The following is a 10,331-nucleotide window of genomic DNA, read 5'->3' as shown; positions in this document are numbered from 1 at the left end:
GGTAGCCCAGGTCGATAAGATACTCCCCTAAAGTACCAAAGGATGTTTAGAGGTGCAGCGAGTTCCTTCAAAGAAAGGTTCGTACAGTTCGTTCTTGTCAGAAAACTTTCTTGACACATGACTACAACAGAAATGGCGACATGACCGCAGAAAAAATTGCTACCGCAGGGAGCCCCCCCATTGAGGGGTTAGCGCATCAACCTCTCGAGATGAGTATAAAAAAGACAAGTCTGTGCCGTTCGGAATCTGCAATAAATTGTAGGTCCTGGTCTAATTAGCCCTCTTGTACAGAAAATGACCGTGGTACGACAAAAATGACCAAAACGAAATTTTCAGGCAAACCAAATTAAAACTGATTTTTTTTTTCAGAATATATTGTTTGTGAATATCCAACTGATTAATCATTTAAGGTTTTGGATCCAGCATTAACACGTTCACTGCGGGGCCCAAATTTCTTGTCGAGTCTGTGGGGCGCATTTTTTTTTAAGGTTAAAACTAGTTTTGTACATGACGCCACCATGGCGTCGTGAGCCTCCTAGTACAAGTCCTTCATGACGTCATTAGCAGTGAACGTGTTAAGTTCAAAAAAACGTTCCAGTCACGAATTCTCCATTGTGCTCCAAAATTAATAAACGCACCATGAAATGAAGTATAGGTAGAAATGTTTTCATAATTTCCTTGTATGACACGAAGGTTGCTCTGTAAGCTGTTCCCTCCTAAGATTATCAATTTTGACACATGGCGTGATTGTACTAGTAAATATATGACATTGCTCGGAGCAGGTGACACCAGCTTTGTGAATTGTTCTTTCTGATGGGGTTTTTTTTGTTCTCCCGTCCAATCTCCTGGACTATTTGCGCAATTTTGAGGAAGCGAGAGCGGAAAAATCTTCGCCTGTGGAGGTAGGCGTCGGATCTGCCATCTTCCTGTTACGACAGCTGCAGTACGCATTTTTCGGCATAACACATCCGTTTGCGTGATTTGTCCTTACCGATATGATAATAATGGACAAAAGAAAAGTTTTTGGCGATATATTTTATTTGAAAATTCAAAACCCAAATATTCCTGGGTATAAATATCGCACATTCATCATACATTTCTACTTCACTATTTTCAGCGTTTTTGTGAATAGTACTTTTTTACCTGAACCGCCTTTTCAATCATGGCTAAAGTCTTGTTGATTGTTGCGGCTGCCTGTTTAATTTCTGGAGTGGTATTGGGTCACAAGCGCATCAGCGAGGAAGATAGAAGGTGCATAAAGTATTCTCACGACGTCAAGAGGCAGTTCACCTGTAGTAAGTACGATTATCGATTTTCTTCTTATTCGATTGATTTGATCACACCAAATGGCAAATTGCTCATACTGACACTAAATCGTTCAAATCGGTTCATTATGAAACGTTTTGTCAAAAAATTGCATACATAGGCCTACACATAAAGGTATCTTCACACACATCAGTGTAGTCGACGTACCGTCTTAGTCAAGACGCCGATGCATCCGACCCGTTACAGTGTGGGCTATTCACACACACCAGTTCAGCGTTGGTCAGGTTCCAGTCAACACCACGCAATTCACCACCAAGCAATTCAACTACTATAGGCTAGTGAGTGGGATCATGAGCAAGTCAGTCAGCACTAATTTGTTCACTGATTTGCTCAATCGCTCACTCACGTGTTCCCTTATTCACCGATTTTCTCATTTTATCACTCCTACGCTCACTTACTAACTTGTTCATTTACTCATTTCTGTTCTCACTTGCTCATTTACTCATTTCTGTTCTCACTTGCTCATTTACTCATTTCTGTTCTCACTTGCTCATTTACTCATTTCTGTTCTCACTTGCTCATTTACTCATTTCTGTTCTCACTTGCTCATTTACTCATTTCTGTTCTCACTTGCTCACTCTAGTGTCATTCACTACTTCTGTTCTCACCTGCTCACTCATTTGCTTAATCGTCACTCCCATGCTCACTTGCTCACTGATTTTCTCATTCACTCATTCCTATGCTCTTGCACACTAACTTGCTCATTCACTACTTCTGTGCTCACTTGCTAACATATTACAGTCGAATCCCGTTTTAATGAATATCGTTATAGCGAAAATCTAGTTTTAACGAACACTTTTCTAATCTCCCAGATAAGTTTATACAACGAAATTATATGAACAACGAAAAAACATGGAATTTCGTTGTAATGAAGTGATTTGTCCGATCTTTTGGAGTTCATTATAACGGGATTCGACTGTATTTTGCTCAGTCGCCACTCTTATGCTCACTACCTCACTGATTTGCTCATTTATTCATTGCTATGTTCACTTGCTCACTTGCAAACATTATTTGCTCAATCGCAACTCTTATGCTTCTTTGCTCACTGATTTTCTTATTCACTCACTTCAGTGCCCACTTGCTCACCGATTTGCCATACACTCATTCTTTTGCTCACTGATTTGTGCATTCACTCACTTCAGTGCTCACATGCTCACTGATTTGTTATGCACTCGTTACTATGCTCATTTGCTCACTAACGTGCTCATTCACTACTTCTGTGCTCACTTACTCACTTATTTGCCCAATCACCACTCTTACGCTCACTTTCTCACTGATTTAATCATTCACTATTCATCAGTCTGTTCTCACTTGTTCTTCACTGACTTTCATGCTAAATTGATCCTTCCTGTGGTAACTTTCTCATTCAATTGCTCATATGCTCCCTTTAATGCTCACTTCATCTTGCCGATTATCACTTCGTCACTGATTTTTTCATGCACCTATTCTCATACTCACTCGCTCATTATTTTCTCATTCACTCACTGCTGTGCTCACCTGCTCACTGATTTGGTCACTTAATGACTCACTTGTCAAAAATCAGTGAGCAAGTAAGTACAGAAGTAGTGAATGAGCAATTTAGTGAGCAAGTGAGCATAGAAGTAGTGAATGAGCAATTTAGTGAGCAAGTGAGTTATAGGATTCAGTAGTATAGGAGTGAGAAATTATTACCAAAAAAGAAATTTTACTTAACATTCGGAAAAGGGAGTCTCACACACAGGCGGCTTCCGATTTGTCAAAAATTTCCTCGCAAATTAACCGAAACATATCGACAATCAGACTGGCGAGTCAGATTCTTCACTGTCCACCGTCGCCACAGTGGTGATCGGCTGAAGTTGGTTTTCTGTGGTTCCCAACTTCAAGGCGCGAATGCGAGCCGATCACCCCTTTAAAAAAAGTCTCGTCACAGAGAGCAACAGACTTACAAGCAGTACAAATGTGATTCAATCATAACACATCACTCACTTCACTTCTGAAATATAGATGGCAGTACTGAAAAAGCACACTCAGACTGTTAGGTACACACACACTTACTTCCGGCACAACTCACTAGGTAGTAAATCGCCCATAAATGGTGATAAACCTGACTTGTTCTCGGTTTGAAAGAAAGAAAGATTCTTCTCTGCGTCCGATGAGTGCGAATCAAGAGTCTGGCAGAGGCAACAAGAATACAATATTATTATCAACTAAGACGAGGCGGGAGTCTCGTGACTGCGACGAGCCTCTCACGGATATGTGCGAGTAGACCTTAAACAGTACATCCGAATGTAAATAAGTAGCAATTTGACTTTGCACTACAGATACGTCAAAAAATTCATAAATATGCCAACTAGTGGTCGTGAAGACGAATGCCTATTGGCAACAGTTGGCCTCAGTCACGAGAACGCCGAACATTTTTTTTAACAGAACAGGAGGGAAAGTCAAAGCTCATTGACAGGAATAGATGAGTACTGAAGCGAATTGTGGATTCAGAACATAAGACAACATTGGAAAATGCAAAGTGGAAGAGTGAACAAAACTTTACCCATTAGTACTCAGAAATCACCAATGAGAAAGGTGAATACACGAAAAATACAAAGACCATTCTGACCACGAGGCGTTTGACGTTAACAGACGCAATTTTGAATACCTTTTGAATGCATGCTGGGTTTCAACATTCAAGTACAGTCTCTGAACAAGAGGCGTATGCTGGGGATGGGGGGGGGGTATGTGCCCCCCCCCCACCTCTAACCAACCAAAAAAACTTTTTTTTTGTTGTTTTTTTTTCATAAAAAACTTAATATCGGAAGAAAAATACCTTTTACAGTGAATGTTTGTCATAAACGACTCCACGTTATGGCGATTTACAATTCCATTACAACGACCGGTAGGGTAAGTTTTTCAAAACGACCAACTTCTATGTCCCTGGGCGTGCTAGCCAAGGTCGATAAGATACTCGCCTGAAGTACCAAAGGATGTTTAGGGTGTCGCGCGAGTTCGATTCCGGGTTCGTCCTCGTCAGAAACTTGTCTGGCACAACGATACAACAGAAACAAGCGAAATGACCGCAGAAAGAAGATTGCTACCGCAGGGAGTCCCACATCAAGGGGTTAGCGCATCAACCTCTCGGCAAGTATGAAAAAAAGGCTGCCGCTCGGAATCGGCAATAAATTGTAGGTCCCAGAGTCTAATTATCCCTCGTGTGCAGAAAATGAAGGGGTGAGACAAAAATGGTCAATGATATATGCTTCTCCTTTCGATATAACGACCTTCCGAGGAAAAGTCCGTTTTCGAATGGACGATGGTGGGCGGAGAGGAGGGGTACTTTTTATACCGAGTATTGACTGAATTGAATTAATTTCTTATAACTGAAATGTTTTTTCTTTCAGAAACCTCGTTGACAATTTGCATGCTGTGGCTTTTGTGTTTGCATTTGTATTTGAAGGTTGGTAAATGAAAATTTCTCTGGAAGGCATTTCTTGTGCCCCTCCCTCCCCAAAGCCTTTTGAGCTTCCCTCCAGAAGGTCGATCCTGCATACGCCCCCATCTGAACGGCTGCGTATGTTCCTTTGATTATTGTGCGGGACCTACTGATATATTTATTAACCCACGTTGAATATAAGCTTTGATTCAGGCCAAAGGTGATCAAACTTGGTACCAATAAAGATATTACGTCGTGCCACAGGTTTTTATATTATTTTGAGCACGTTTCTGTGTGTAAATTTACAATTGTTGTAAAGTGAAAATGATCTGTATATTTTTCATTTTTAAGATGACACCGCTGGAGAAGCGCAGGCCAATGTGAGAGAATGCATATCCAGCACAATGGACCCTGAGGTATAAGTGCAACGTATGATTCTGTCCATTTCTCGAAAGTTTCTTTTGTTGGTATCGTAGTGATGCAATATCTGAGTCGTACAAGCTTGAGAAATTCATTCGCAATATTCAGGATTGCTAAATTGTACCTCGACTTTTCAATTGACACAACTCAGAATAGTTTTCATGTAATGATATATGCATGGATGGGATGGATATGATTTCGTTCATGTTTTCAATATTTACAGTTCTATCATCGGAAAACGACCATAGTGTTATAGCAAATACAGGTGTTGTTTCTGCATGATACCATGAAGGCATATTCTAAAAACATGAATAGTAACACAAGGTGGAAACTATATTTATTTAGAAAAGAGAGGTATGCGGTAAAAGTACTGTATTCAAACGGTATTTTTTATAATTTTCTACAGATTCGTGAAATATTTTTGAGAGTTTTGGAAACGGAAGAACTGGATGATGAAGCCTGGGCTATTATGTGCGATCGCCGGAGACAGAGGGAATTCGGACCGAAGGTGAGAGATATGCTGCTTAAAAAAATAATCTTAATGATGGAAATGATTCGTTGAGACAATATTGGGCTATTGTAAATGAAATGGTTGAATTTTATAGACTCTTGTGTAATTGAAAAGAGGAATATCTGTTTAATATTTTAATTGGCCGAATTCAGAGATTCGCTTTGATTTTTCCGGTTCTTTTTCCTTTTATTGCTTCCTGCACTTGATCTTGTATTGTAGAGCTATCAAACAAAATATTCACAAATAAAAAAAATTCTGTATGTTTTTCTGAACTCATCCATGTTAATAAAAACATCAAAAATAAAAACAATTATCGTAAATTCTATTCTTCCTCGAAAATAGGTAATTTACAAAAAACAAATTAGCAACATAAGTTTAGCAATGAATGAAATTTCCATTTTTCTAAATTACGTTTTGAATTTCGCACCTACGAAAATAAAACAAGTGCTTCCATGAACAAAATATGTAAAGGGTGATTATATAGTTCTCCTTGCCGCATTATAATGGCGAACCGTTGATTCTAGAGGCACACTTCCAGTTAGAAAAAATACCCAAATAACGTTTAAAATTAAGGTACGTCATTGATGTTGCAAGAGGTTGAATAGTTATTAAAATAAAATGAAACAATTAACTTTGTATTTCTTCACAATGTCTTAAAAAAATCGAAACACACAAAGTTGTTTCCCTGTCTTTCCTGAAGCCAAGAAAAAACTTCTACGTTTCTAAGTACAATATTCACCGAAACATTTGAATTAAAAAATCGGTCAAAATTTGGGAAACAACAGCATAAACTAACGGACAACTCTTATTTCTCTGATTCATATGTTGATTTTTAAATTCGAACATCTCAGCGAATATTGCACTTGGAAACGTGAAATTTTTTTTTGGCCTCAGGAGAGGTAGGGCAACAACTTTCCAATTCGGTTTTTGAGGACAGTGTGTCCGTATATAAAGTTGATTTTTTTTTATTTTAATAACTATACAACTCCTTGCAACATGAATGACGTATCTGAGTTCTACAAGTTATTTGCATACCTTTTCTAATTGGAAATGCGTATTTAAAATCACCGGTTCGCCAGTGGAATTCGGCAAGTGGAATTAAGTAATCACGCTGTATATATTTGTAATTAATGGAGACGATCTTCAAAATTGAGAACATTCACCAGTTGGAAGGTTAATAAAAGTAATATATCCAGCATCACCAATGAATTGTTGCCGATGTGATACCAGGTCATTTATACCACTGTTCTTCAACTGCTGGTCAGTGGGCCGGTGCTAATCAGGGAAAACCCGATTCATATGCAGCCGCTGCATAGTTCTAAATTTAATTAACCACTTTATCACCAACGACGTAATATTGTGTCCAAACGCCAATGGAATAAATTAAAATAATTTATCTCCGTTTTCTTTTCTGTCTCCTCATCATCGCGAAGCTTGGTTGTAACCCTATAATTTTTCTTCTCTTCATTTTTTCTCTCTCTATACTTTGATAGTGATTTTTTCCACCTATGATGTATCTTTCTACTGTGTACATAATTTCTTTAATATATAATATGTTTCTACTATATACGCATGTAAGAGTGATAAGAGTGAACGACAACAGGAGGGTCAGGGTGAAAAGAGAAATCTACCTTGTACCTACACTTTTATCAACTTATATATTATAACTGTTTTACTTTCATTTGTTTTTTTCCTTCCTTCCTTTTTCCCTTTTACTTTTTCCCTCTCCTTCTTTTCCTTTTTCTAACGTGCGATTATAGGTTAGGACAAGGTTATCATATTTATCCTCCATTTGTCAAATAGAGATCCTCCGAATTTGTTTCCAATCGCTTGTAAGCAACTGGTTAAATATTATACCGTCTGTCTATATTTTTCGTGGTTATTTATATTTTTCCAGTATTTTTTCTCAAATTATTTCTCTCATTTGTTTTCCGCTAGTCTTTAAATTATTTCTCCAATTTTATTTGCCCGTCCACTAACTATTTTCCCCATTCATTTATTTTTTGGTGGACCCCAAATTATTTCTCACATTCCTACCGATCCACTAGCATTTCTGGTATAGATCTATTTTATAGATATGGATTTCTCTGTATCGGTATCTATCGGTCTGCAGTTTTAAAAGATTGAAAAACACTAATTATTATACTATTACATTTATAAACATAAATGTTTCTGGAAGTGTTGAAATCTTTCACTACACGGATAAACTGATGAGTGGTTGAGACAAAGCATTTTTTCAAGAAAAAATCAATTTGAGTGCCAGAAAAAATTGATATCTTTTGGAGAAATGTCAAGAAATTGTGTAAGATGAAGTAAAATTTTTGGTATCCTTAATTTTCCGATAGTTAAAATTTGAAACATGGACTTTTTATAAGAAATCATCTTCTCGGTGATACCAGTATATTTCATTTCTAACACAAATATATTTTGTACACTTTCTTTAGCTGATGAAAGAACTAAAACAAAGTGGACTTCCTATGGAGGTGAGGAAAAAATATCTCATTTAAAAACATGAAAATAATGAAACCTATAATTCAAAGCATCACTGAATAAATAACATGCAAAACGTAACTATATACACGAATTAATATCATGTATGAACATTCTATTTGATTATAAGTATGCTATTCAATTAAATTACTGTGAAAAAATATCACACAACAAGCTTATTCATATATTTGTTCAATTTATCTTGCAGCCATGCAAGTGCGCAGAAAATGCAATGGTAAGAAAAACATTTCTTTACCCCTATTCTTAACACAGGGTGATTCTAAATTTATAAATTATAGAAGTGATATATAAGACTCCCAAACAAGCATTTTTGATCGTAGGATGTGCGGTCGAATCGCAATCGTAAAGGCGGTAGAGGGTGGTTTTTAGGGAGTGCACAACGGCATTTCACCAAAATCGAATATCATATATTTCTGACGGATTTGCTACAATAAGTGCAATAAGCAATTCGAGGGTGCAGGGTATCGTGATATGGTTAGGTCTGGGTTTGGCAGATTCTACCCTTGTCGTTATACCGCTTGATCATTGTTTGGCACAGACATAACCTTGTACCAATACAAACAAACTCCATTCCAATCCATGTTGTTGATAGTACATATCGCAGAAAATCAGTCAGAAAAATCTGATATTTTGGTGAAGTGCTATACATTGTGTTCATTCTCTAAAATCCACCCTGTACCGCCTTTGTTATTGTGATTTGCACGCACATTCTATGATCAAAAATGCTTGTTTAGGTGTCTTATATCACCTTTTAAAGATTTTCCCATGAATTTAGAATCACCCTATCGTGCAGCATGCGATGAAATGAAAATTAAACTTAAATTACGAGCAAAGTTTTTGAAAGTATAGTTATCATATTTGCACAAAACGCACTGAAGTATATAGGTTTGAATTTATTCGTAGCCACATAGCAGCTTAAAGGTCAGTCGGCTATTTAGATTTTGCTTAAATTATAATTTAAATATAGAGGTTTTTTTTCCAAGCTGCTGAAAAGCTTTAAACGACTACTACTTTTTAAACGCGATGAAGAACCGGCAACTGCCCAGGATTATCGATTGGCTATTTACTGCCTGTTACACCCCCCCCCCCCCCATGCACCTCGTTAACATTTTTCTTGATGATTCTCAACGAATTGGTACATACCGGAATGTATGTTCTAAGTATATGTACAGAGTGGACCACATAAATTCGTAAACAGTTTAAAAATTCATAAAAATTGTAAGAATTTGTATAATTGAATGTGGTTTGCGAAAAAGTTGATGAAATAAAAAAAAAAAACAGAATGTGTGTGAGATGGAATAAAGGTTTTACACTGCACAATAAAACAACTAACTGCACAATAAACTAACCTTTTTTTTATAATATAATACCATCTTAGCTCCCTCTAGTGGTAAAATCGAGAACTTTTGAACTTCATCTCAATTCCAAAGTAAAAAAAAAAAAACTTTCAAGGAAAATTAAAATTTCAGTAATATAGAACAATATTAATGAAAACCTATTGATGTTGAAAAAATATATATTCAAGGCATTTATAATTTGTTAAGTGTGATTTTATAATTTTCAGTATTTTCTTTTATTATAGGAATGCTTGGACCAATATGGCCTCGAGATTGTCTCTCAATAGTCTTATTGGAATTCAAGACCGGCAACGACACGGTTTCGACTATCTATAGCAGCCTCAAACAAATAAATAAATAAATTCAGAAATTACATATGCGTTTCGTGGTCATTTTTGCTTTATTGTAAAATTCAGTGTCTCGTCTTTTTTGCATACCATTTTCTCCCGAGCAACCACGTACCTGGAATATTGAATGATTTTTCCCCCCATGGTCATTTTCAAGGCCACCCTAGAAAATTTATACACACTAACATTGAAAAATATTACTCTCTAAAATCGTAACTTTCATTTATTCGTAAACTAAAATTTATCTGAGAGAAATGAACACAAATTTTGAAATTAACCACACTGAACAAAGAGAGATTCTATTACAGTGCCGCAACACTATATTAATTCATGTCACATGCTGGTCGTGCCCATTCGATTCATATGTAAGATAAATGTAAAAATGTAGTTTTCATCATCTGACACCCAAAACAGGAATTTTAAAATACTCTTTTAATGCATAAATTCCAACATTCACGTCCTAATCGAATTGGATTCAA

General features: G+C 36.7%; 1 protein-coding gene across 1 annotated transcript; it reads left to right on the top strand.

Moving 5' to 3' along the window:
* The first annotated feature begins 1,098 nt into the window (after window positions 1-1,098).
* On the top strand, window positions 1,099-9,878 carry LOC149077287 (uncharacterized). Its single transcript, XM_089242777.1, has 6 exons — window positions 1,099-1,295; window positions 5,078-5,142; window positions 5,553-5,654; window positions 8,102-8,140; window positions 8,356-8,382; window positions 9,751-9,878. The coding sequence occupies exons 1-6, from the start codon at window positions 1,163-1,165 to the stop codon at window positions 9,790-9,792; spliced, it is 408 nt and encodes a 135-aa protein (XP_089098903.1). The 5' UTR covers window positions 1,099-1,162; the 3' UTR covers window positions 9,793-9,878.
* Window positions 9,879-10,331: the final 453 nt, after the last annotated feature.

The sequence above is a fragment of the Pholcus phalangioides genome, unplaced genomic scaffold (genome assembly GCF_987345545.1).
Source record: "Pholcus phalangioides strain wild (caught in Gottingen) unplaced genomic scaffold, Ppha-v1.0 ptg000015l_1, whole genome shotgun sequence".
Classification (NCBI taxonomy): Eukaryota; Metazoa; Arthropoda; class Arachnida; order Araneae; family Pholcidae; genus Pholcus; species Pholcus phalangioides.
This window is presented reverse-complemented; position numbering and strand designations above follow the sequence as displayed.

What these genes read in the sequence shown, in the direction of transcription:
- LOC149077287 (XM_089242777.1), top strand. Translation starts at nt 1,163, where the DNA reads ATGGCTAAAGTCTTGTTGATTGTTGCGGCTGCCTGTTTAATTTCTGGA. An exon ending in CAAGAGGCAGTTCACCTGTA is followed by an intron (nt 1,296 to 5,077) that starts GTAAGTACGATT and finishes TTCATTTTTAAG; the next exon opens with ATGACACCGCTGGAGAAGCG. An exon ending in AAAGTGGACTTCCTATGGAG is followed by an intron (nt 8,141 to 8,355) that starts GTGAGGAAAAAA and finishes TTTATCTTGCAG; the next exon opens with CCATGCAAGTGCGCAGAAAA.